This window comes from Melitaea cinxia, chromosome 18 (genome assembly GCF_905220565.1).
Source record: "Melitaea cinxia chromosome 18, ilMelCinx1.1, whole genome shotgun sequence".
NCBI lineage: Eukaryota > Metazoa > Arthropoda > Insecta > Lepidoptera > Nymphalidae > Melitaea > Melitaea cinxia.
Genome location: NC_059411.1, coordinates 11,888,920 through 11,916,016, shown reverse-complemented (window position 1 = coordinate 11,916,016; position 27,097 = coordinate 11,888,920). Strand labels below are relative to the sequence as shown.

The 27,097-nt window shown below is 39.6% G+C and overlaps 1 protein-coding gene across 1 annotated transcript; it reads right to left on the bottom strand.

Moving 5' to 3' along the window:
• Nucleotides 1-614: 614 nt before the first annotated feature.
• LOC123662195 (kielin/chordin-like protein) lies at nucleotides 615-26,504 on the bottom strand. Its single transcript, XM_045597075.1, has 23 exons — nucleotides 26,419-26,504; nucleotides 25,887-26,033; nucleotides 25,217-25,410; nucleotides 20,367-20,598; nucleotides 19,832-19,972; nucleotides 19,115-19,439; nucleotides 18,607-18,896; nucleotides 18,133-18,329; nucleotides 17,646-17,829; nucleotides 16,944-17,148; nucleotides 15,190-15,383; nucleotides 13,392-13,560; nucleotides 12,718-12,865; nucleotides 12,223-12,429; nucleotides 11,727-11,913; nucleotides 11,271-11,447; nucleotides 10,261-10,389; nucleotides 9,647-9,787; nucleotides 9,162-9,440; nucleotides 8,589-8,717; nucleotides 2,711-2,925; nucleotides 2,185-2,316; nucleotides 615-1,919 (listed from the first exon to the last, which is right to left on the bottom strand). The coding sequence occupies exons 1-23, from the start codon at nucleotides 26,477-26,479 to the stop codon at nucleotides 1,662-1,664; spliced, it is 4,341 nt and encodes a 1,446-aa protein (XP_045453031.1). The 5' UTR covers nucleotides 26,480-26,504; the 3' UTR covers nucleotides 615-1,661.
• Between the last annotated feature and the right edge of the window lie 593 nt (nucleotides 26,505-27,097).

Sequence of the window (27,097 nt, the reverse complement as noted above, 5' to 3'; positions counted from 1 at the left end):
AATATAAAATTAGATATAGGCCAAGTCATCTAACAAAGTGTATATTATATCTTATTATACATTTAAAATAGAATGGTTAAATGTCTATCATCACGAGTTTATAGCCAATTGGACCCTAAAATTATTTACACATTAAAAGACTTGTAAAATATTTTATAAACGCATATCCGGACCCTTTGTCTCATGTTTAGTGTCATCTCTGCATATTTTAGCTTATCGTTTTAGCGCGTAATCATATCGCTGGTTTAAACAGCCGGTACGAATATTGGCGCTAATTTCTTAAACTCTCTCGTCAGTACTGAAACTAAAAATCAAGAGTCTTTGCGATCCAGTATATTATAAAAATAATATTTTGTAAAATAAATTATAGTGAACAAAATATTGTAAGAGCCTCTTTAAAACTAAATTATTGCAACGCAAAAATTAGACAAACTTAGTCTGTTTCTTTTGATTCAATTGTTCATAAATAATCTTAGGTAATATATATAATCGTAATTCTATTATTAAGTTTTTTACAATACTCTGAGATAAAAAAAAATATTTTACAATAAGTATATAATATTTTGTTTAAATATAATAACTTAAATAAAAAATTAAAATAACAACTGGATGGTACATGATTTTATATTATTGGTAAATATATTGATGCCAATTTTAATCATAATTCATAGGTCTTGTTTAAATCAATGATTCTGAATAATTTCGTTAGCTTACAATAAGTTAATATATATATATATATATATATATATATTTTTTTTAAATTTTGCTTATAGTATTGATAGTATACATATTTTACATTTTACAATATGGTAATACTTTTTAAATATTTTGTAATAAACTCTTTCATAGCAAATTATGATTTTGGTGACATTCCACTCGACGGGAATTTTTCCGAGCCGACATAGATGTCTTTAAGACACGTATCTATAATTTCTGATGTCTTATCCTTATGCCTTCCTTAGACTTTCAATTACTGCGCATTAGCGCTCTGTGATGAAGACATATTTCAGTAATAAATTCTATTATATGAAGACAACGTAGTTAAACTGACATAAGCGTTTGAAGCAAGGGTAATAACGTAAAGCCATAATGTCCTAGCGCAACCAGGGTAACGATAGCGATAACGCTACCTCTGATGTCTCTAAATCAAGATGTTTTTACCAACACTTCTTAGACGTTGCCGCTCCGTGCAAAAATTCTTAACTCGACGCGTGGGAATCCCCGGAGCGCGTCAAGCCGCGTGGGGGGGGGGGGGGGGCTTGTTAAGAGCGGCAGTAGGGCATGACATTAAAATATAACGTTATGTGAGGAATAAAAATAAAGAAAAGTAGTTACGAACTTTTACGTACCCTTAATGCTTATACCCTTTAATATATACTCGTATATATATGTAAATAAATATATATAAAGCATATTATGCTTAAAATTTTACACTCGGACTATAATATTAATATTTGAATTGTGGAAGCTTTATTCTTCAAATAGAAAATCCATGTACATTGAAGACATCACAAACTACTTTACAGAAGTATTATCACTGAATATTAAATTCTCAAGTAGACACGTATCGCATCTTTAATTTGGCAATATTACCGTGATATAAATTTATTTCATAATGTTACTATTAACATTGTCGAATTAATGATTCGAAATTTTTAACTTTATACTCTCGAGTGATCGTCATTTGAGGGTGGAACGGGCGCAGGAGGAGCGTGGAGAACTCTTGCTAGTTCCGCTTTCTCATCAGCAGAGAGGACATATACAGGGGGCGCCGCAGGTAGAAATCTTTCAGCCTTATGGGGTTCCCTCTGTAACCGAGCCCTGTACAACATAACAAGGACGCAGAGTACGCTGATGATAAAGGCTGATGTTGCTGCTAGGACGATTAAAGCTGTGTGATATGATGTTGCAGCGGAGACCTGAAATTTAAAAAATGTAAGTGAGTGCAGTGCTTAGGACATAGCATTCAGGGGTTGAAAACTGGAAGCAAAATACTCCAATATTATTTTTTTTACGAAATTCGGAAAATGTGTTAACTATGTACTGTATGTAGCTACTTAGCTAGTATAAAAAGAAATAATTTAATTAAGTATTAATTATTAAAAATTATCAGTAGTATTTAGGAATTTTTGCTCAAAATCTTTGGGCAGTACATTACGAGTATATTGGGAAGCATAAACTCACTGTCGACTCGCTTAATATTTCCCTCTGCATGGCAGGACTTGGCGCAACAAGTCGGTACTCGCTGCGGATGACATCAGCGCCTAACATGCCTTCAGCAGACTTGCTTGCACCGGACATCTTCTCCTTTTTGACCTGTTTATATGTGGGGTAATACGTATGGGTTTTAATAGCCATGAATGTATAAGAACATATTATTGGTACTATGGTTCCAATATACCCGTGACTTTACCTACAAGAGTCACAATTCCGTGGAATAATGAAATAAAGAATGAGAAATAATCTATAGTTATTCTCAAAAACTTATCTATTTACATTATTGACCATGTTGTACCTTATAAAATTATGATTCGACTTACTTATTTGATAGTCAGATTTGAATACGCAATAAAACTTTAATAAAAAAAAAATGTTATACATTTCGAAGTTTTTGAAGAACTTAATGACAAAACTTTTTGGACATGCCCCATACAACTTTCACTTTTGTGATATTTTTATAACAGAAAGTATAAAAACACGTAATAAATACCTGTAACTCAAGATGGTACACCAAGTCAGCTGCTCTGGGTCCTGATAACACAGCACGTAATTTCACAACTCCTTTGTCTATGGCTAGTGTTACTGGCACATGGGCTCCCAGAGCTGATAATCTTGATTTAAGCAGTGCCTGTGCCTTGTTTCCTGCTTCTTCTTCAGCACCTATCAGTTCCAATTCCAGAACTGCGGATTCAACTTGGGTGACCTCTGTGTAATAAAGTAAAATATCTTTAATTAGTGATTAGCCGGAATAAACAGACAGGCAGACAATAATTGTAAAAAATGTTATTTTGGTATATGGACCGTGTATATCTACATACATTTAGTAAAAAGCGGTTATTTTAATATTAGAAACAGACACTCCAATTTTATTTATTTGTATAGATACTAGGATACTATTGTAGGGGACTGAGTCGCCCTCGTCCGTAGGTGTATACCCCGTTGCGAAACCCTACACGTGGTCCCCGGGTGGTGCTAATCAGGTGACATACTGGTGGTAGGCTCTGGCCAACGGCTCGCGACCACCCACTGAACAAAGTCGTACCGTCAAGCGGTTTCGTGTTTCGGTACGTTGATCAGTGTAGCCGACTGAGAAGTTGGGTCGAAATAGTTGTTCTGCGCGAATTGACCGGACTGACTTGCACTGGTGCCGCTGCGCTGTGGTGATTGGAATTGGAGGGTAGCGGGATCCGAGGCACGGTGCACCGCTGGCCGACCGCAGGTAGTTGGGGGCCCAATTAATGTGCTAGCCACACACGAAAGGCTGCCCCGCCAACTGTCGAAAAATCCCGGGATGCGCCATCGTGCCGGTTGGCGACCGGACGAGAGGGCCCGGTGGACATCTCCGGGGGGGCTCGGGCGTCCCCGCAGTCTCCAGTCCAATCCCCTTTCCGGCGCGGTGATCCGGTGGTAGTCTGGGGGTTAGTTGCGTGGAGCCTCATTTCACTGCCTTCTTCTCGCCTTCCTTCACTCGTTTTTATATGGCTAAGAGGTACAAAAACAAGGCAGCACAGCGGTTGCACTCCCTCTCACTATCAGTGCACCTCTCCAACATTCGAGGTTTGCACTCCAATCTCGTTGCAGTCCACCACCATCTCGAGACTGAGAAACCGGCCCTATTGTTCCTCTCGGAGACGCAGATCGGCAGTCCGTCTGACACGGCATACTTATGTTACCCGGGATATACCTTGGAGCATAATTTTAAACCACGCGCGGGCGTTTGCTTATATACCCGCGACGACATATGCTGCCGGCGTCTCCGTAATCTTGAAGACCCCAACTTCTCCAACTTATGGGTTTTGGTGGATACAGGAGTGGCGAAAATTCTTTACGTCTGTGTTTACCGTTCACACAGCGGAGATGTGGAGACAACCAGGCTTATGCAACACCTTAGTGAGGCGGCTGACGCGGCTCAGCAGCGGTATCCTACTGCTCAATTGGTAATGCTGGGAGACTTTAACGCCCACCATCAAGAGTGGCTATTCCCATACCAGCACACTGACCACGCTGGTAGAGAGATTCGTAACCTCGCTTCAACGCTCAATCTCACCCAGCTAGTCCGAGAAGCAACTAGGGTACCCGATGTTGACTCCCATATTGCCAACTGTTTGGACCTACTGCTGACAACAGATCCTGACCGCTATTCGGTTTCGGTCTCATCGCCTTTAGGCAGCTCCGACCACTGTCTGGTGAAGTCTGTATCCGTTTATTCGCCGCCCTTTCCCTGCCCCAAAGGCACCCGGCGAATATGGCGATACAAGTCAGCAGATTGGGATGAGATGCGTTCTTTCTTTGCATCGTACCCGTGGCGGCAGATTTGCTTCTCCTCTGATGATCCTTCATCATGTGCGAATGCTGTGGCTGATGTGCTGCGTCAGGGAATGGAGTATTACATTCCATTCACTGACGCTTCAGCCTCCGTGGCAGCTCGACCCTGGTTCAACTCTGACTGTTCTCGTGCTGAAGCAGAAAAGAACACTGCTTACCTGGCCTGGGTCGATGCTCGTAACCACAAGACAACAGACGTGAGCCAGAGGAAGAAAGCCTATAATAGAGCTGCCAAGTCCTGCAAGAAGGCTCTCCGGAAGGCTCGATTTGACCACATTGGCAGAATTGGGACTAGGCTTTCGTCATACCCACCTGGTAGTAAGGCCTTTTGGTCCCTGGCTAAGTCGGTTGAGTCGAACTTCTGTCGCCCCTCACTACCTCCACTGCTAAAACCCGATGGATCACTAGCCCACACCGCAGAGGAGAAGGCAAACCTATTTGCAAAAATCTTTGCGGAATCCTCTTGTTTAGACTCAGGCAGCGCCACACCTCCAATTTCTTCGATTCGATGCGAGACGTCCATGTCTGAAGTCCGAATTCGTCAAAAAGAGGTCCTTAAAACCTTGCGCAATCTGGACGTGAATAAAGCTAGTGGTCCTGACGGAATACCTGCCATAGTACTCAAAACTTGCGCACCTGAGTTGTCTCCAATCCTGACACGTCTGTTTCGTCTCTCTCTAGCGACAGGACAAGTGCCGAAAGCCTGGAAGCAAGCTAACGTGCAGCCTGTGCCCAAAAAGGGCAGTCGAGCTGACCCTGTCAATTACAGACCAATTTCCATAACGTCCATACTCTGTAAGAGTATGGAACGTATACTGAATAATCGGCTTCTGGCACACCTTGAGGAGAACGATCTTCTTAGCGACCGACAGTTCGGTTTTCGTCGCAAGCGGTCCACTGGTGATCTTCTCGCGTATGCCACACACATTTGGAGTGAGGCTATCGAGAAACACGGGGAAGCCATAGCGGTCTCGCTCGACATCTCGAAGGCATTTGACAGGGTCTGGCACGATGGCCTTATTAGCAAACTTCCCTCATACGGCCTACCCGCTTCTCTCTGTGTTTGGATATCTGACTTCCTGAGGGATCGATCAATTCGCGTGGTTATAGACGGTTGCGAGTCCGATCGTTTGGTCATCAATGCCGGGGTCCCTCAGGGGTCTGTACTCTCGGCAACGCTATTCTTGCTGCACATCAACGACCTGCTCAAACCCGGGACCTTTGGGTATGCAGATGACAGCACCGTTGTCGAGCGTTACATGTCCGACGCACGAGCGAGTGGGTCTGAGATCCAGTCGCTGAGGGAAGCCATGATTCAGCGTCTGAACTTGTCCCTTAAAGCCGTCTCTGATTGGGGTGACGCAAATCTGGTCAAGTTCAACGCCTCTAAGACCCAGGCGTGTCTCTTCTCGGCAAAACGGAGTCCTTTCCAACTGACTCCCTCTTTCCGAGGTGTGCCCGTGCCCATATCCGGCCACCTGGAGCTTCTTGGCGTTACTCTAACATCCACCCTCAATTTTGGCTCGTACATAGAGGCAAAGGCTCAAACAGCTGCCAAAAAACTGGGCGTCCTCTCGAAGGTGAGACAGTACTTCACTCCGGAACAGCTTCTGAATTTATATCAAGCACAAGTTCGATCATGCATGGAGTACTGCTCTCATCTTTGGGATGGCTCAGCCAAGTACCAGCTGGAGCTTCTTGAATCAATTGAGAGACGAGCCAGGAGGCTCATCGGTGACGATGCACTGGTCGCCACAAAGCTGCAAAGCTTACATCATCGGCGTAGGGTGGCCGGCCTGTCGGTTTTTTATCGGATACACTTCGGAGAGTGTGCGCAAGAACTCCATGACCTGATTCCGCCCTCCCCCTTCCATCATCGTACAACCAGACGCTCTGCGTTACGTCACCCTTATATGGTTGACATTCCCCCTATACGCACTAAGCGATTCGCTAGTACATTCTTGATCCGTACGGCCAAAGAATGGAACTCTCTACCAGCGTCTGTGTTTCCTGAAAGCTATGACCTGGGGATCTTTAAGTCGCGAGTGAATAGGTTACTTCTAGGTAAGCGTGCTCCATCTTAGACCGCATTTTCACTTATCATCAGGTGAAATAGCGGTCAAACGCCAGCCTATCTATGCATAAAAAAAAAAAAAAAAAAAAAAGATACCCTATAAAAAGACGATTAAAAATCATAACCGTAATCTTCATATTTAATCGTTACAACCACTCCATTACATTTAACACATAATACTGTTTATAATAAAATTATGATCTGATGTACTCGTAGCACCAAACCGCTTGCCCAGCGTGGTGACTATGGGCATTACACATTTTTGGCGCGAACTTGTGGAGGCCTATGTCTAGCAGTGGATTGCAATAGGCTAAAATGGTGTACTCGTAAATGAGTGACTGAAATAAATTATTAATCGCTATCAGCATATCTAAGAACGTATGTTGAGAGGTTATTTAAAAGAATTGTGGTCATGAATTCTTAAATAAAGCTCATTTCAACGTCACCGTTGGTTTCGAATAGGCATAATTACCGGCAAGCTTTGTTTATTAAAAGAGCAGTCATACACTCAGTAACTTTGCTAAATGTTAACTTAAAAGTTTTGAACTGTAATCTTAATATATTTAAATCTCGTGTCACAATGTTTGTCCTCAATGGACTCCTAAACCACTTAACCGGTTATAATAAAATTCGCACACCATGTGCAGTTCGATCCAACTTGAAAGATAGGCTATATTTTATTTTGATATATTAATTATTATATTTAAGAAAAAAATAAAGAAGGCGGTACAAAGTTCGCCAGGTCAGCTAGTACTATATATATATATATATATATAATATATGTGTATATATATATATGTGTTTAAATAAAGCTATATCAAATATATACTAAATATACTACAAAATGTCTTTATTTATAGTGTGAAGCTAGCTTATAGCGTGGTTATTAACATAATAACAACAACATTCAAATATGCGTCGTTAGATTACACGTTGTTACAGAATGCGTGGAAGAAATAAAGGTTCATTGCTCGTTCCCCGTAGGTGATAGCATGATAATATGTAGCCTATATGTTGACCCGACTTCTTAATGATATTCGTGCCAAATTTGAAGTAAATCCATGCAGTACTTTTTGAGCTTATCCCGGACATACATACAGACAAACAGACAAAAATTCTAAAAACTATATTTTTGGCTTCGGTATCGAGTGTAGATCACACCCCAAGTATTCTTAAAAAAAAAATATTCAATGTACAGTTTTGACTTTCCTACCATTTTATTATCTTAATATATATAAATCTCGTGTCACAATGTTTGTCCGCGATGAACTCTTAAACTACTTAACCGATTTTAATCAAATTTGCACACCGTGTGCAGTTTGATCCAACTTGAAAGATAGGGTATATTTTGTTTTGATATATGTAATTATTATATTTAAGAAAAAAAATAAGGCGATACGAAGTTTGCCAGGTCAGCTAGTATGTATATAGATATATATACTGCAATAATATATAATAATATGTGATAATATATAGTAGTATAGTGTTATAATCAGTGAAAGTAGACTAGTTATTAAGGCTTCTAGGATTCTAAAGTTGCGGTGAAGTACTGATGGATGTTAAAAAATAATCTAATATATAAAATTCTCGTGTCACAGTTTTCGTTGTCATACTCCTCCGAAACGGCTTGACCGATTTTGATGAAATTTTTTGTGCTTATCCGGTATCTATGAGAATCGGCCAACATCTATTTTTCATCCCCCTAAATGTTAGGAGTAGTCCATCCCTAAATTTTTTTTTTTATTTTTTAGACAAAATTTTTAATTTCTATTTTTTATGATACAACATTAAAAAATACATACAACCCTAAATTTTCAACCCTCTACCATCAACCCCTATTTTTAATAGCGTTTAGCGGCAAGACAACGATTGCCGGGTCAGCTAGTAATAATATATGGAATAACAAAAGCCCGGGCATAATAAGCCTGTGGATATATCACATAATTAAAAAAAAAACAGTGAAAGTTACCGCAAGGGTCGCTGTGCGGGCCCGCTCGCGCCTGTCCCGCGGCGTCCACGCACCAGCACCGAGCGCGACCACACTGGCGCGCAGAGAACGACCCGTCCGGGAGACACCGCGGTCGCCAGCCTTCGGCTCCTGAGCGTCATTTCGTGTCAATCGTTTATTGTAACAACGTCTTTTCACATCGCCATATTTAGGCAATGTTTCAAATATAGCAACCATATTAGATACAGTGTGGAAAGTAAAGGATTTTTTTTTTTAATGTCACTAGGTCGGCAAACAAGCGTACGGCTCACCTGATGGTAAGCGATTACCGTAGCTTATAGACGCCTGCAACACCAGAAGCATCGCAAGCGCGTTACCGACCCAATCCCCAATCCCCCCAGGAGCTTGCCCTTTTATTGTATGGTGGTTTAATTTTTCATGTACTTTATGACATTAAAGTTAGGTTTGCTGCATTTATTGAAAATTAGTCGTAGATTTTTATAAGACCTTATAAGTAACTCTTTGAATAGTTTAAATGTTGTCACTATAAACTTATTTTTTTGACAAAAGAAAAAAAATGGAACACACACATACCATTATCGATTTCTTCTTGCATCAGCTGACATTTGGTTTTGAAATTAGTTTTTTCGGTAATCACTTCAATTGGAATTGATTTTCTCCTAGTAGTCTCAGCTAACTTCGGTTCTACTACTTCTGATAACAAGGATCTATCTTCGCTTGACGATATTTCAGCTGAATCGGTATCACTGATACCACGATGTTCTGGTTCGAGTTCAGAACTGTCGAAATCTTCTTCTTCTTCAAAATCATCTACTCTATATGCTGTCATCTGCCTGATCAATTCTTCTAATACTAAAAATGTAAATCAAAATTATAAATTGTGTATTTGCGCTGGTATTTTTTAAAATATTTACTAGAAGCGTACATACTAATAAGATACATACTAAGTAATATAGAGGAATCTTAGGATAACTTTTAATGTGTGTTCTTCATGTTGTTTTTCCTATATTAAAACTTTAACGACATCTAAAATAGTAAAGTAGATAATTTATTCTTACCTTCATCAGCTCTTGCCTTCTCATCGAGCGGATCCCTTCGCACCCACTTTCGAGCTTGTCTAAAGTTGCATGTTGGTTTGGCTCCACGTACGAGTGATCCTTTCTGAGGTTCTCCGCGAGCGCTTACACACCAGCACACATCTGTTAGTGACAAGGGTAATATTAATAACACATTACAATCATAAGTAAACTAAGCCTATTTTAAATTGGCATCAGTTTTGTCAATTATAAAGTCCAAAGATAGAGTGAGAAATGATGTCTTGATCTTTTTAGAAGCTAAACAGCAATATTCAAAGTATATTTAGGTGGGGGTAACATGTACTACAAAGTATCCTGCAATTAAGTTTTTTTTTACCCCTAAACCTCCGATATATCGGTATATGGTCGGAGCCTGTATCTACGTTGTACTATTTCATTCCAGTTCTATCATTTATGCCTCTCGTACTTTCATTCCTCATATTAATTTCTTTCTCGCGTCCATCATCTTTTATACTCAGGGTAGGTTCCCAAACTATTTGCTTCCTAAGCTATTCTATCTTTCTTATTTTTACTATGCCTTTATTTTACAGGGTAAAGAAAACAGCAATTAAGTATTAGGACACAGTGGGTCTTACCAATGTGAGACATGCACTGCACGGTTTCCCAAGCTCCGCTTGCATCACACTTCGGTACAAAAGTGCCTTTGCCATATTTCTGCGCAGCTGCTTCATTCTTCTCACGCAGTCTCTCACAAGGACTAAGAACTGTAGAACAATGAATGATGTATGAGATATTATAAAAACTTTTTTCTAGACAGGCAAATGTAACAACTATTTCAAAACAACTGTTTTGAAATAAAGGATGAATATGATCTTAAATATGCAAATCATAATTTGTTAATTTGAAGCTAATCCGAACAAATGATAAACAAATGATGGATGATGATAATAACAAATGGAAATGATAGATTAATAATAAAATGATATATATATGGAGTGAAAAAAATAATAAATGATATTGTGATATTAACACCAGTGTGTAACAACATGCAGATAAAATAAAGAAACAAAAGTGCAACAAAAGACTCAAGTCGATGTCAGAAACCGCAATGAATTTCAACACTACGTTTAATGTATTATTAATGCTATTATCCACAAATCGGTACACCATACTTTCAATATGTTACCAATAGTATCAAACATATACTTAAAATAAACAAAACGTGCCTTCTGAAATTTTCAATTTTCGTTCCGGCTTCTGTTTCCTTAATTTCGCCGTTTCATTGACTGTTAAAAATACATTTATAATCAATAATAAAACTAGTAAATCAGCAAGTCGTTTAGTTAGTAGTTACTTTATAGACTTAGCCTGATTATTTTATTTGTATATTAAATGAACTAATGCTATAATTGAAATGTTCATATATTACAGTTACAATTGAATATTACATTTTTGTAAGTCGAAGTAAAATACAATTTCTGTGACAATAGTACAGCTACTAAACAGATGCATCCTATACGTGTGAGTAGGACTTAACTATATTCTAAGAGTACCATTCTATAAACTATTGGAAACAATTAAGGAAAATTTGTTGGAATCTTGTAAGAAATAAGTACATGTGTTTTAGTTATTAAGTAGTTCTTACCAGGGCACACGGTGTTACATTCTTCCTTGGTCCGGAAGTTATTATGGTTCCCGGAACAGCCGTGGTAACGGAATCGCTCGCAGCGGTTGCGCTCGTTATTGAAGTGCCAACGTGTCGTGTTCAGTCCCTCACCGTTCGCACATTCGCCTTCGTCTTTGCTTTCGAAACAGACTGTGCCTGTGGTAACGATTTGTCAGATTGTAGAAAAGTAAGATGCTTGCATGATTAGTGATTGTAATTGTTTTTGCTTTAGTTAGTCGCATGGCCTTGTGGCGCTCTGTAAGAAATTTTATTGTTGATGTACGAAAAAATTATTCATTTTAGATTTATGATTATATTTTTGTTTAAAAGTAACGTCTTTAAGCTATTAGGTGGATCTAATAAAATACCAAACATTTTTACGATACAACAACAATAACAACAGTCATTGTGCCTTGGTAGTTATGCAAAACTCACGTGGTTTCGCACAGCAGACCGACGGTCTAGAGTCGTGAGGGGCGAAGCGACACGCGTGTGTGGAGGGACACGCCGCAGCGCTCGGTCCACACAGCAGAGCTCCGGAACCGTCCGGTGCTTGAAGAGGCTCGCCCTCAGGACATTGAGGAGATGGCGAACAACGAGCTAGTGGAGGACAAAATTCACCCTAAAACAAAAAATATCATATTGTTTAAGAAAACATACAAATTGAGCGTATTAACACTTTTTTAAATTGTCAAATAGGCAAATTTAGATACGAAAAGTACTGTCACCAGTGTGTAACGTAAGTAACGTTTTCAGTTTTTTTAATGTGTACAGTGCTCAATATATTTTAATTTTTATGTTGCGGTACATACTGTATCGAAACACACTTGCTCGACATTGTATGCCCAAGATTGCTGCTCCAACTGGATAATGCATTTTTATTTAATCTTCCATTTAAATAATTCCACATCTTTACCCGTATGCCACTTACCTCACAATCCAAGGGAACAAGTTCACAAGTCTCATCGTCCCTACACTTCGCTTCAGCACAAGGATCCCTGCAAGTGCAAGTTGGACAACCCTTGCTGTCCAGCTCTCGCCCATGGGTACAGATCTCCTCCACATCACAACCAGGTTCTGGACACTGGATGGGACTTTCGCAAGATGGGGTGGAGTTTGTCGATCGAGTGCCAGGGATCTGTTAAAAGATTATACTTTAAATAATAATTATTGTATAAAATGCAATTTCAAAAATATCAAAGTAAGGAAACTAAATTTATTAACTTCATGAACATTTTTATAAGCGCGTTATTTGCACAAGATCGCCGGTGGAAACTGGACGAAAATTGAAAGCAATCGTGTTATGTTGTGTAATTGTTTTAGAGAAGACTGAGATAGGCTGAAGTCAACGTTACGTTAAAAAGGACTAATTTTATTAAAATTTATATTTTTAAGCTTTTTTCTGCTTTTTTCATCAATCACTTACCTCATTACCAGCAGCATCCACACACCAACACATCTTGTTCGATCCGCGACATTGAATACTCTCATATGTTCCATCTTCCTTGCATTCCGGTACCCAAGTCCATGATGGGCGATTACCAGTCTCTACAGCAGTGTGTAGAGCAAGAGCTCTGTAACAAATTACGTTGCTTGTGTTTATATCTGCTAACTCATTATGCACAGTAGTCAGGTGAGAATTATCTTCCACTGCAATGACAGAGGGTTCTGCAGAGTTACGATCTTTCGAAGACAGCGACTACATATTCATTTGTGTCTCCATCAAATACGCACATATTTATCTAGTGTTTTTATTTGCTCACATAAGAGAAAACAGCCTATGGACTCTGTGGTGTGGACTGATACTGAGGAAAAGGAATTCCTTAAGCTCTAACTTAGATTACAGAGCTATTAGGAAAGGGCAGGCCAAATAAATCTACTTTAATAAATTTAATAATGGATTTTTTTTTGCTACTTGTACTGCTTGTCTACGTGAGAAATCACTTCTAAGCTAAGGCCATTATCGCGTAAAAAATGTTTCACGAAGTGCTTAAAATACTGATAAAGCAGAATTGTTTCAAGGTATAGCCAACATTGAGAAAGAAGTTGATTGAATAAGAGTCTCGATTATTAGTAGAGAAGAACTTAATAATAGTGTACCTGCGCTGTTGACAGGCAGTCTGATGGACAGCGGCAGTACAGGCCGTGCCGCAGCCGGTAGCGCAGCAGCGCTGTCCAGCGCCGCACTCCGCGTCCGCGCGACACGCCCACTCGCACGCGCCCGTCCACGGCACCAGGTACGGGCACTGGCCGCTCTTGCGTGGAAGACCTGAGACACGAGATTCGATACATTTTATACTGTTACTAGCTGACTCGGCAAACGATGTCTTACCGCTAAACGCTATTTAAAAATACGGGTTGGTGGTAGAAGGGTGAAAATTTAGGGTTGTATGTATTTTCCAACGCCAAATCATAATAAAATAAAAAATAAATAATTAATCTAAAAATTGGGTTGGACTACCCTTAACATTTAGGGGGATGAAAAATAGATGTTCGATTCTCAGAACTACACAATATGTACACAAAATTTCATGAGAATCGGTCAAGCCGTTTCGGAGGATTTTAACTACGAACACCGCGACACGAGAATTTTATTTATTAAATAATTGCAGTATTATATCGCATGTTTAAAAGTATGCTAAAACGTAATGTCCTCTTTTTCTTTTCTTATTTCATCCCATTGTATTTACCTTAGGGTTGATCTGAGTTTTAAATTGCAAAATTTTTGTTTGCAATTAAAATGCGAAATGGAATCAATAGTTTTGTTGATAATTTTATTTGTCAACCCTTTCCTATGTTGTATAAACATTAGAGGTTCAATTTTTAGTAATAAAATGTCAAGCATACTAAATACTTTTTTCATTACAATATATCGAATTTATACAAAGTTAATTTATTTTTCAACTACTACTACTACGATGTAATGACTAAAATCAGTACTATCTTGACTAGGGTATCTCAAATCACCTTAACAGGTAATACATTTAGGGCCTGTTTCACCAGTGGTAGAAAATGCTTTTTTTATAATTAGATGGGCTTGCGTTTGACCACTATTTCACCTGATGTTAAGTGAGAATGTGGTCTAGAATGGAGCACGCTTACCTAAAAGTAGCCTATTCACTTCGAAGGGGCAGGGAGGAATCAGGTCGTGGAGTTCCTGCGCACACTCTCTGAAGTGTACCCGATAAAAAATCGACAGGGCAGACACCCTATGCCGATGATCCAAGCTTTGCAGCTTTGCAACGACCAGAGTATCATCACCAATGAGCCTCTTGGCTCGCCTCTCGATTGACTCGAGAAACTCCAGCTGGTACTTGGCAGAACCATCCCAAAGATGAGCAGTACTCCATGCATGAACGAACTTGAGCTTGGTATAAATTTAAAAGCTTTTCCGGAGTGAAGTACTACGAGTATCTCACCTTTGAAAGGACGCCCAGTTTTTTGGCAGCTGTTCGCTTTTTGACGGATGTTGGTATCCGACAGTTAAAAGTTTTTGATTCATTAGTCTTTTTTACTATCGAATTCTACTATATTAATATGATATTTTTATTTCCAAAAATGAATCTAAATGCTGTAGTTTATTGAGGCGAAAAAATTCGAACCTATTAACCTATTTTACCTCCTGCTGTTAAAGCCTAACCGTAACTTATTTGCAAGATAACTTAATCGACAACTGGTGAAACAGGCCCTTGGTTGTAAATAATTTGTTTTATTTTTATTTAATTTTTTTTTTATTTGGAACACCAACAGCACATAAGACTCATTTAATGAAATGAGTACAAATTGTACATTTCGACTAAGCCATTTACAGGTATTCGCATATGGTGACAAATAGTGAATACGATGTTACAAAATAACTACCTCGAGTGAATCTAGTATAAATAATTGCAATGCTCACAAGCCGGCACGGGCGGGCAGTAGTCCGCGTCGCAGGCGACGTCGACGAGCGCGCAGGCGCGGCCGGCGGGGCAGGCGACGCGCGCGCACGGGTCGCGGCAGCGGCACGTCGGGCAGCGCCCCGCGCCTAGTTCGAACCCGTAGTCGCAGCCCATGCGGCACGTCAGCTCCAAGCAGGAGAGGTCCGAGCGAACTCTATTGTTAGTGGAAATTTTACTGTTTTTTTTTTTATGTCACTAATTCGGCAAACAAGCGTACGGCTCACCTGATGGTAAGCGATTACCGTAGCTTATAGACGGCTGCAACACCAGAAGCATCGCAAGCGCGTTGCCGACCCAATCCCCAATCCCCCCGGGAGCTCTGGTCACCTTACTCACCAACAGGAACACAATACTGCTTGAAAACAGTATTATTTTGCTGTGATCTTCTGTAAGGTCGAGGTACTACCCCAGTCGGGCTACTCCATATTTTGAGCAGGAAATTCCTGCTGTGCCCTACCTCAGTTAACCTCAGTTACTATATATCGACACCAACAATTTATACTACACATTTTTGAATATCATATCAAAAATTGACCGCTCCAGCGGGATTCGAACCCGCGTCTCCGACTGACCGTGTCGGCGCTCTAGCCAATTAAGCTATGGAACGATGTACCCGCTAGAGCGAAATTTTTTGATATGATGATTTTTACTTTCGGTTTAAGCGAATTTATACTACGCCAACTCGAATTTTCGATAAGTTAGTTTTCTTAATGCAACTTGAATAAATGTGTTTTTTTTTTGTAATAATAAAAATTGTGAAATTGCACTGATTAAATTAACTATTAAAGATACCAAATTTCAAATAAGTTTCTTAATTAATATAAAAGGTATCACGTTTTTTCCTTTTATAAGCCTCTATCGTAAAGTTCACTTTTATGAGTTAGCTTAGTATAAATTGCTGGTGTCGATATGTTTGTATGAATGTGTTATGCGAGGAATTTAATTGTATGTGGCGTGTGTATGTTTGTTTCTCAAAGAAATTTAAAAAGTCTCAGAAAAACAATGATATCCTGATACGTATGTAATGTAATTGTGACTTCATTTGTAAATGTTGATTTTGAAATGATCCAAAATTTAAGGCGGCTCAATGTATTTTGGACGATCAATAATTTTAAACAGCGATGTGCATTATTTAATGAGTTAATTATTTTTTAAAAAATCAAAGCGTTATAAAAATGTACGACTGTCTTGTGCGACTAATTACAAAAATGCCATAGCTTTACCATATGTATCAATAGTCTGTAATCAATAAAAATAGACGTTTTCTAGAAAATGAAATGGTAAAATGCATCCTCATTCTCATGAAAATTTTGAAACGGAGGTAAGTGGAGGTCTAATTTAAGTCACTGTTAAGGTCAGGTGTGCTGTGTGGCTACGGCACCAAAGAATATAGCCACCCCCTCTCTTCCCGTGGGTCTCGTAAGAGGCGACTAAGGGATAAGAAGGTACCACTACCACCTTGGAACTAAAGAAGCCGACCGATGGCGGGATAACCATCTAACCGCTGCATTTGAAACATACAGGCCGAAGACGGGCAGCAGCGTCTTCGGTGCGACAAAGCCAGCCCTGCGGTCACCAACCCACCTGCCCAGCGTGGTGACTATGGGTAACACACATGAGTTCACGCATTTTTGGCGCGAACTTGTGGAGACCTATGTCCAGCAGTGGACTGCAATAGGCTCAGGTAAGTTAAATTTGAATTTAAAACAATTACTTGTCACAGTCCACAGCTGAAGCATTCCTAGTACTGGTATCAGGTATCTCGGTGCCGAAGGAGTCGACGCACCAGCAGCGCCCGCCCGCGCACTGCTGGCTCGTGAAGGAGCCGTCCGGCCTGCAGGTGGGCGCGGGGAGAGCCAGCTTCATACCGTCTACTGTGCCTTCCATCTTTTCATCGAAATCCCGAAGGTATTCGCACACTGCGGAAAATTATACGAACATAATACAATGCTTCTGGTACGATAGAAAAATTATGAGTCCAATGATATAGATCATGTAAAATAAGTTAATGATCAAAAACTACTGTTAAAGTAATTAAATTTGACATTTATATTTTGCGTAGTTAATGTAAGGCATTTATTTGGTTAGATACATATATAAATAGCTGCCCGGACAGACTTTGTTCTGTCAAAATTTAGGATTTTTATTTATACATAGACTTTTTTTTTTTTTTTTAATCATAAAAGCCTACCGTGGGCCTTAAGAAACATACAAAAAAATAAATTAGCTGAATTGGTCGAGCCATTCTCGAGTTATGCGCTTAGCAACATTCATTTTTATTTATATAGATATAGATTATGATTTTAAAAATTTTGATGTTAGACTTAGTGCCTGCCTTCAAAAAGACAAATACGTATATTCGTGTAAGGACGTGAACATATGTGTTGTTCTGACGGCACTTAGCAGTCACACTTACTAGTAGGTGTATCGTCAACTCTGTCTGTTTGGAGACGCATCTTAGCAGCGTCTACACACACAGGCCCGCAGGTCGCAGTGGAACAACACACAAGGCTATCTTCACACACACCATCTGAGCAGGTGCTCGTACTATTTAGATTGCAAACTGCTTCAGCTTCAGGACCGCACGATTCAAAGTTGATCTGTAATGATTTAATAATAATTATTAGTATTGTTGGATATTAAACAGAGAAGAGTGGCGACGGTGCTGTATCAGTGGTATATTTGGGGGTCGCGTATAACTGACACAGCGGTTACAACCTGCAGAGCCTAGATAACCTGGATTGTGGAAAACCGGAATATTTTGGGTGAGCTTGGGAGCCTATGTCCAGCTGTGGACTGTAGCGAGATAAGCTGGAGCGAGTGTATTACAAACTTCAGGCTCAGTAGAGTTTTAAGAAAATATCTAAACTAGTGTTACAATAAGACTGACTAAAAAATCTGACCTCTGAAACCTCAGACTCAGTAGAGTTGTCAGCGATGGGGTCGGGGCAGCATACAGCGGCGCCGGATCGTCGCGTGTGCGAACATACGTGTGATTCCGGACACTCTTCCGAGTTGCCACAGGACAGCACCGAGCCATCTTCTTCAGTAGTTGGTACGCCTACTTCGCAAGGATTCTCGTACGAGATTTTTGGTCGACCTGTGAAGGTTAAAAAAGATAGTTAGATAAGACGGGTAAGAAAACTATGATGGTAAGTTGAGTAGATTATGATCAAATTTAAGTTACGAATTGATTAGATAAACTTAAAATGTAATGGGTAATATAGCAAATATAGTCATTAGTTGTTGGTTTACTAAAGAAAGAAACTGGGTAGTTTTCATTTCTGATGTATGCTAATTAAAAACATTTCCTTTATAATAAGATACGATAAAAGTTTAAAAATGTATAATAATAATAATAATAAAATAATACTTACAAACGGGGTATCCTGTACAAAGTTCTCCGGAACAATCCGAATCTTTTACTCTCACGCACTCTTCCCCATCCGCACAAGGATACCCAGCACAGGGATCGTCACACTCACAAGTCGGGCATCCATCGCTGCCAGTCTTGTAACCATACTCGCAGACTCCAGCACAGAGCGCTCTTGCACAAGCACTGAGACTTCTGCCACCAGTTCTGGCTGGTCGAGGGGTTATTGAACATTGTACTGAAGCTGAAGGTCCCATTGAACCGCGGAGTTTATTACCATCGGTGTCAACACACCTAGAATATTTAATAATTATTTCTTTTAAATACACGCGATGACGTGAATCAAATAAAATTATATACGTATTCATAAATCATATTAAACTAGATTTAATATTATGTATGTGAAAGTGCAAAACACGAAAATTACAACAACTGAATTTATAACATATTTAAATTGAAGAAAGTCTAAATAAATTATTCATTGTTTACAATTTTATAAGAGAGATTCTCACCAACAAACGAGTCCATTTCTCGAACACTGTTTTGGTATAAAGGCACCTTCAGCATTGCATTGTGGTACATAGCCTCTTCCTTCTTTTTCACTTACAACCAATAATTCTGCCAACATTTTCTGCTGTGTGCATATTGTAACGTTATGTGGCAACGTACAATGTTTGCCACATTCTCCACCATCACAACACTTCTGCATCGATGGACATTCAAGATCATGGGCACAAGGTGTTCCACAATCCAATTCGGAAGATTTACTTGGTTCAGGGCAAGTACCGGCTTTTTGCAGTTCTAAGGAAGCGGGACAGCAAACCCCGTAATCGTTTCCTGTAAAGAAAATGTACATGAATATTTATGTATATTACTGATCTTTATTTGTCTGGATTTACTAACTTCTACTAAAGATATAAGAGTGTTGGACTTTAAATTATATAGTATAATAATCTTTTTTATGTTATATTTAATGGCAATGTGACCACAGGAAGTCACGTCAGTGTATTAAGGTAAAATGATCTTTGTAATATAGATTATAGTATTTTATGAATATGAAACCGCTGATATCACACAAGTTATAATAACAACATTAAGAATGAATGTCGTTTGAAGTTGTGTTTGCGTTTATGTCATTGTCTGTCCATATAGAGTTTTGCAAGTCAAGTACTTAAAGAAAACAATGTGTATATAGTCGATAAAAGGAATTCAATACTAATATCACATACCTGTTTCGACTAGACATCTATAAAGAGGGGGACAGTTTGGTTTCCCAGGGTCTGTACCGCAAAGGAACGGCCGCGTTGTCTCCGTTATTAGGAGTGGTTCACCAACAGGACAGATATTTTGTAGACTACGTCCTCTTTTACCTATAAATGAGATATTTTAAATTTATTTGATCAAAAAGATATTGAAGGAAACAATTATATATGATGAAATCTATATTGTAACAAGGTAGTATTCTACTGTTACTTCTACTTCTACTATTTCTCTTCTATTCTACTTCTATGTTAGTATACCAAACACGAATAAAAAAGTAAAACCACTTGTTATTTTTTTTAATTTCTTTAGTTGTACTATAAATATTAAGTCTACAATGACTACAAAAAAGAGGTTTCATATCAACTTCCTATTTCTGTAACATTACAATAATCACACGTCGATTTCGTTGTCTAAAAACCATAAAAGTAATCTAGTGTGTAATGTAAATCTAATGATTATAAACGGTGAAGTAATGATGTCAATCAAAGCACATGTACTCACAAGTAGGCACAGGAGGGCAAGGCGGTCTCAAACAAGGAGTCTCCTCCAGCTGGCATGACAGTTGGCCAGGACAAGTTACAGCAGAACATGGATCTCTGCACTTGCACAGTGGACAACCTTGCTTATCTAGGTCAAAGCCCAAAGGACATAGCATTCGACAAGTGTGGGCGGCGCATGGAGCGGTTCGTGTACAGTTGACTAACCCTGCTGCTGGAGCTCGAGTTCCTGGGACCTAAAATGTAGCAGAAAATTTAGTTGTAGTATATTATACTCGTTCCACGGAAGGCACCTAAAAATGTCGCTCTTGGTTGTTATCATAGACACCCGATAGCGATCGTTAGCCTTAGCAGGGAATATTAACGGTTAAACTTCTTATTCTAAAAACATTATTCAATATAATAAATAAATCCTGGCAAATAAAAATCTGTATTAACGTTTATGTTTCTTGGATAATTCATTAGTCCGGCAACTTTCTAACATTACAAACAACTTTATATTAATGTCTAAAAACCTTAAATGTACACCAACATTGCTACATCCGTTCTAAAGTAATGTGTCGCGAGCTGTATTTAATCTTTATAATCTATGCTAATATTATAAAGCTGAAGAGTTTGTTTGTTTGTTTGAACGCGCTAATCTCAGAAATTACTGGTCCGATTTGAAAAATTCTTTCAGTGTTAGATAGCCCATTTATCGAGGAAGGCTATAGGCTATATATCATTACGCTAAGATCAATAGGAGCGGAGCACTAATGAATAATGTTTCAAAATCAGGTTTTTTTTTTTCAAATAACTAATAAACGCGGACGAAGTCGCGGGCAGTAGCTTGTTTCTTATAACGCAAGCAAACGATTGTTTCAATCTGTTTCTGAGTCATAAATGCTTCGAGTGCGAATTCGTGATTGAAGTTGAAAGTAATGACATTCTTCAGTTTTGAGATCTCGACAACAATTAAAAGTAATTGAGATAGTAAACTAAGCTGTAATTGTGTTAACTCAGTCGTTCATTTCGATCATTAACAGCAGTGATATTACTGATAAAAATTTATAAGTGATGTATATGTTGCAGTCAAAACTCTTAACCAGTCAAAAGCACTATTGACTAGCAAAATCAGTCAGAAGTACTTTTGACCGTTTGCTTTAGTCAATAATACTTTTGACTAAAATCACAGTTAAAAGTACTTTTGCCCAATGGAGTTGGTTAAAAGTACTTTTGACTAAATGATTCCGTTAAAAGTGGTTTTGACTGGTTGTATAAGTCAAAACTCTTTTCGGGAGGCACTCAAATTCTTCGGAGTACCCCCGTATCTAGGGAGGCTGCTGGAGGCGTACCTCTCCGATCGCAAAGTAGGCCTCGAAAATCGGTCGGGGTCCGTGGAGTGGCGGCGGGTCGGCTGCGGTGTCCCACAGGGATCGGTGCTGGGCCCGATCCTGTGGGACATCGGATACGATTGGGTCCTGCGAGGCCGTCTCCTCCCGGGATGGGTGTCATTTGCTACGCGGATGACACTCTCGTTTACTCCCGGGGACGAGACTATAAGGAGGCGGCGCGGCTGGCTGAGGTCGGACTCGACCTCGTGATCAGCCGCATAAAGAGTTTGGGGCTTCGTGTCAGAATTGAAAAGACCGAAGCCCTCCTCTTTCGTGGGACCGGACGCAAGGGACCCCCACCGGGGGCTACTCTGCAGATCGGAGAGGGGAGGGTCAGGATGAGCTCCCAAATGAAATATTTGGGGCTCATCCTTGACGGAGGGTGGACCTTCGGTCCACACTTCGCTATGGTGGGACCGAAGGTCGTGAAGGTGGCGAGTGCACTGGGCAGACTCCTCCCGAACCTCGGAGGACCCAGCGCCGCCTGCAGGCAGCTATATTCCGGAGTCTGCCGGAGTACGGCGACGTACGGTGCCCCAGTTTGGGCGGATCGCCTCACTGCGAAGAATAAGGCCGCACTGCGGTCGGCGCAGAAGATCATCGCGGTGAGGGTGATTCGGGGGTATCGTACGGTATCGTGGGCTGCAGCTACTGCTCTAGCTGGCGACCCCCCGTGGGAGCTCGTGGCGGAGGTCCTTGCCGAGACCTACTCATACGTCTCGGGTAGGAGGGCTCTCGGTGAGAACCTCACGTTGGACGGGATCCTACGGGTGCGCCGGATGGGGCAAGAAGCATTAATGCGGAGGTGGGGGGAGGACCTGGTGGAGCAGCCGTATGGCACACGCGTAACGACTGCCTTGCGCCCGGTCCTTGAGCGGTGGATGCGCCGTAAGCGCAAACCCCTCACCTTCCGTCTGACGCAGGTTCTCACCGGGCACGGCTGCTTTGGTGAATACTTGTGTCGGACGGCCCAAAGGGAGCCGACGACTGAATGTCACGATTGTGGCGCGGCGGTGGACTCTGCCCAGCACACCCTCGAGGTGTGCCCGAGATGGGCGGCGCTACGTCGCGATCTGACGACAGTCCTCGGAGGGGACTTGTCACTGCCGAGCGTTATCACCGCGATGCTCGGTGACGACGAGTCCTGGAAGGCGATGGTCTCCTTCTGCGAGACAGTAATGTCCCAGAAGGAGAACGACGAGCGGATGAGAGAGGGGGCCGCCGACGAGGCCTCCGTCCGCAGGCGACGAACGGGGGTGCGTAGGAGGCCCTACTTAATGCGTCTCCAGTAACGCCCCTGTGCCCATGTCGGGCCGGGATGGGAACCCGGTCCTGCTAGACATGGCGTCGTCGGGATTGTTCAGAGGTGAGCCGGACAGTCCCATGGAGGAGAAGTCTGGTCTTTTCGCCGAGGCCAGCCTGTCGCTGGAGGGATCCTGTTGCCTGCAGTTCCGGGACCCTCCAATTAAAGCGGCTGAAGGCTCCCGCAGGGGTTTTGGTCGGTAGTGCACCCCCAAGTGCTAAGCTGACATACGGTCTAGGAATGCCTACCCGGGCATCCTGGATATCACCCGTAAATGGGTTACCCTGCGATATCAAAAAAAAAAAAAATCAAAACTCTTAAAAAGTTAAGGTGGTCGATAAAAATAACGACAAACGCACATATAAACTTTTATATTACTCATTATTAGTGGAGAACGTGCTGATATTAGAACAAAAATGAGTGACTACGAAAAGAAAGAAGGCTTTTTGCAAAAAAAAAAAAATTAGCGATGAAAGATGACAAAAGAAAAATTAGAAAAGTTTGCAATGGATGTGGAAGACGCGAAACTTAATGAAAAGGAAACACCATTACAGTACAGTAGACTACAACGCTTTAACACATTGAAGTTTGTGGTATAAAAAAAATTAGTTACAAACACAGAACCTGTCAAATATTTTTGCCGGCTGAGGAAATCTACGACATTATTGATGCTGCTCATATTTCTATAGGGCATGGTGGTCGCGATAGACTTAAGAATGAAACGGCAAAAAAGTACGCTAATGTTACAAAAGAAATGATTAATATATATTTATCAATGTGCGAAGTATGCCAAAGGAAGAAAAGCAAGAAAAGGATGGGTCAGGTTTAGAAACCGATCCTGCACACTGAAATGAACAGCCGCTGCCAAGTCGATCTGATTGACATGCAGTCGCAAGAAGATCGCGGGCATAAATTTATTAATCAGGATCGTTTGACTAAATTTATTTACATCTAACGAGTTAATAGTGCTTTTGACTGACGCTTTTTTGCAGTTAAAACTACTTTTGACGGAGAGCATCAGTCAAAAGTATTTTTAACCGCGAATTTGCAGTCAGAAGTACTAATAACCAATAATTTTCAGTTAAAACCACTTTTGACCAACTTGTCCAGTCAAAAGTACTTTTGACTGATTTCGCTAGTCAATAGTACTTTTGACTGGTTAAGAGTTCTGACTGCAACATATATAACAACAACGTCAATTAAGTACATCTATATCTATACATACAAATAAATAAAATTGAAGTGTCTGTTTGTAATATTAAAATAACCGCTTTATAATAAATGCATATGGATGTATACACAGTGCATATACCAAAATAACATTTTTTTTTACAATTTTTGTCTGTCTATCTGTTTGTTCCGGCTAATCTCAGAAACGACTGGGCCGATTTTGATAGGACTTTCACTGGCAGATTGCTGATGTAGTAAGGAGTAACATAGGCTACTTTTATTTTAGAAATTTGTTTATTTTATAACTCTGCGAGCTAAATAATAAATTTTTGGTAAATTCCATGTGGACAAAGTCGTGGGTACAGCTAGTTACGTATAATAGCTTAGACGTTAATAAGTTTCTTATGTTCTTCCTGTGAATAAAATTTAAATAGTAATAACAAAACAATTAGGAATCGTATCATTAATGTTTATGGCTTGTTAAACAACTACTAATTACTAATAATAGTAAAGTAGTGTAAGCTACATTTTACGTAATCTAGAAGAACGTAAGAATTTAAATGACAATAAAATTGTACACCATATCAAAACGAGTCTTAACGATTTGAAATTATAGTCCTATAATTTATTTGCGTATATTTCTCCAGGTCTTTTCAATCACACTTATTTTAGTTTAGCCATAGTACCTTTATATTCATTCATTCAGATTAATAGCTTCCAACAGTACCAAACTAGCACATGATTTCGCCAATGTCACGTGCTAATCCAAGTTACGATTCTGTTTATTATTTATGTTGACGGATTGTCGACAATTTAATTTTAATTAGCATATAGTGTCGAAAACGTGTAAATTATTTTGGAGTGCAAGAGTGACAAATATACATCCACACGTTTTTATACCGGTTCATTAATCTGTCCACGAAAACTTCTACGTTACTGATATATTACTTATATTTTATCACTTATAGGTATAAATGAATAGTAAAATTCTTTCTAATAATAACGTACTTCAAAACCTGCTGAATCCACACACCAGCAGGAACTAACGATCTCATTGTCGCACTGGATCTCCTCAAACTCTCCATCAGATATCCTACAACGCGGTGATCGTAAAGAATGCACAATGCCTCGTCCGCTGCGACTGTTTTCAGCTGCAAGAGCTCGGGATATCCTTTCTGATGACAACTTAATGTTCTCACATCCTGTTAAAGGGTAGAAATATTATTATCAAAACAATTTCAAATGTAGCCCAACTTTGAGTTCAAAGCATCCAGTATTTTATCTTTATATTTTATATCTGTTTACTAACAAACTTTACTCTATCAAGGATTGAAAAATTAATTATTGATGCTTTGCTTTAAGGAAAACCGAAAAGAGAATACTTAATATAGACAGGCTTGTTTGTACAGAGAATTTACGTTTTCGGAACATTTATGGTTGGTAGTCTTATTTTGTAAGCATACAAGAAGCATATTAGAAATTATGAGCCAGTTATATACGAAAAAAAGCTTGGTCCAGTACTGGGTCATATTAATATAAATGAATAAAATAATTGTTACGTTCGAGCTTCTTCATTTTGCTTGTTTAGTGCTCAAACATATTATAAGCGATCGAATTAATTGCTGCCTTACAGTATTTTAAATGTAATCAAGATGTGCTTTGATAGTCTTCAACGTACCTGTATATAAAGGTTCTACACATGATCGTCCACAGGAGGTGTTGCAGCAGATTTGTTCCCCACACTCATCATCCTCGTTGCACGGTTTCGCTCGAGGAGGACAAGCCCCATCTTCGGCCGGACAACGACCTCTAAGCTCGGCGCTTGCTAAATTTTAAGAAATCAAAGTTTTATTAATATTGACTTTATGTATAATAAACTATTTGATGAATATTGGGATAAAGATGAAATGGTCTTTTAAGAAGTACATAGACAATGTATTGTTGTATATAAAACTAAAGTAAATTGAGGGATGATCAGACATCCATTATTTAAGTAACTAATAAATTAAGGATACTATTAAGAAACAAAAGAAAAAGAAAACTATCCTTTTATATAAAGTAGCAAAACTAATGGTCTACTGGATAGAAAGTGATCACCGCAGACCTTGGACACTTGTAGTATAAGGAAAGTGAATAGAACGATGTCTGAATGCATAATATAATTAGTTGTTACAAACTTTGACCACGAAATATTAAGCGAAGTTATATACCTTGTTGTAAGAATAACAGGCACGCGCAGAGCAGCGCCGCCCTCACCGCGCGTGTCGCCATCGTTGCATTACACTGGCGACCGCTGCAACAAGAACATCACTTATGAAATTTCAGTTCTATGCAGTATGCATGTCTTCTTGCAAAATAGTATATTTACTAACTGACATGTTTAAATTTCTTAATGAAAGCTTTTAAATACATTTTATTTATAGCCCAAAACTGTGTTTAGAAATATGATCATATTATAAAAGCTTTTGTTTCAAAAATCAGATGCTAAGTCTGAAAATAAAGTTTAAGTTCTTGTGATTTATTGTAAATCTGCATAACGCCTGGAGTTACTTTTTGAATTAAAAGTTCACATGAGTAACAAGTTTTACATTTCTTTCTAACCTTTCGTCCCTTATTTCATACCCTGAACCTTTAAATGGAAACACGTGAACCTTTTATAAGGCTTTTGACTAGCTCGGTGGCGCAGTTTGTAGTGGCCCTGCTTTCTCTCTTATTTATATGTTATATTTCTATGTATATTTATAAAAAAGAAAGTATTTAGCTATATCAGCCGGCTGTAACCTATAAACACAAGCATTAAGTTGCTTACCATAGTAACAGACGACCGTGTGTGTAGTGTGTACGGTATAAGAAAGACATTTATTTATTTATTTTTGAATTGTTACATAT

What these genes read in the sequence shown, in the direction of transcription:
- LOC123662195 (XM_045597075.1), bottom strand. Translation starts at nt 26,479, where the DNA reads ATGGCGACACGCGCGGTGAGGGCGGCGCTGCTCTGCGCGTGCCTGTTA. An exon ending in TAGATGTCTAGTCGAAACAG is followed by an intron (nt 19,440 to 19,831) that starts GTATGTGATATT and finishes TTTTCTTTACAG; the next exon opens with GAAACGATTACGGGGTTTGC. An exon ending in TCAGCTGTGGACTGTGACAA is followed by an intron (nt 15,384 to 16,943) that starts GTAATTGTTTTA and finishes CACTAACAATAG; the next exon opens with AGTTCGCTCGGACCTCTCCT.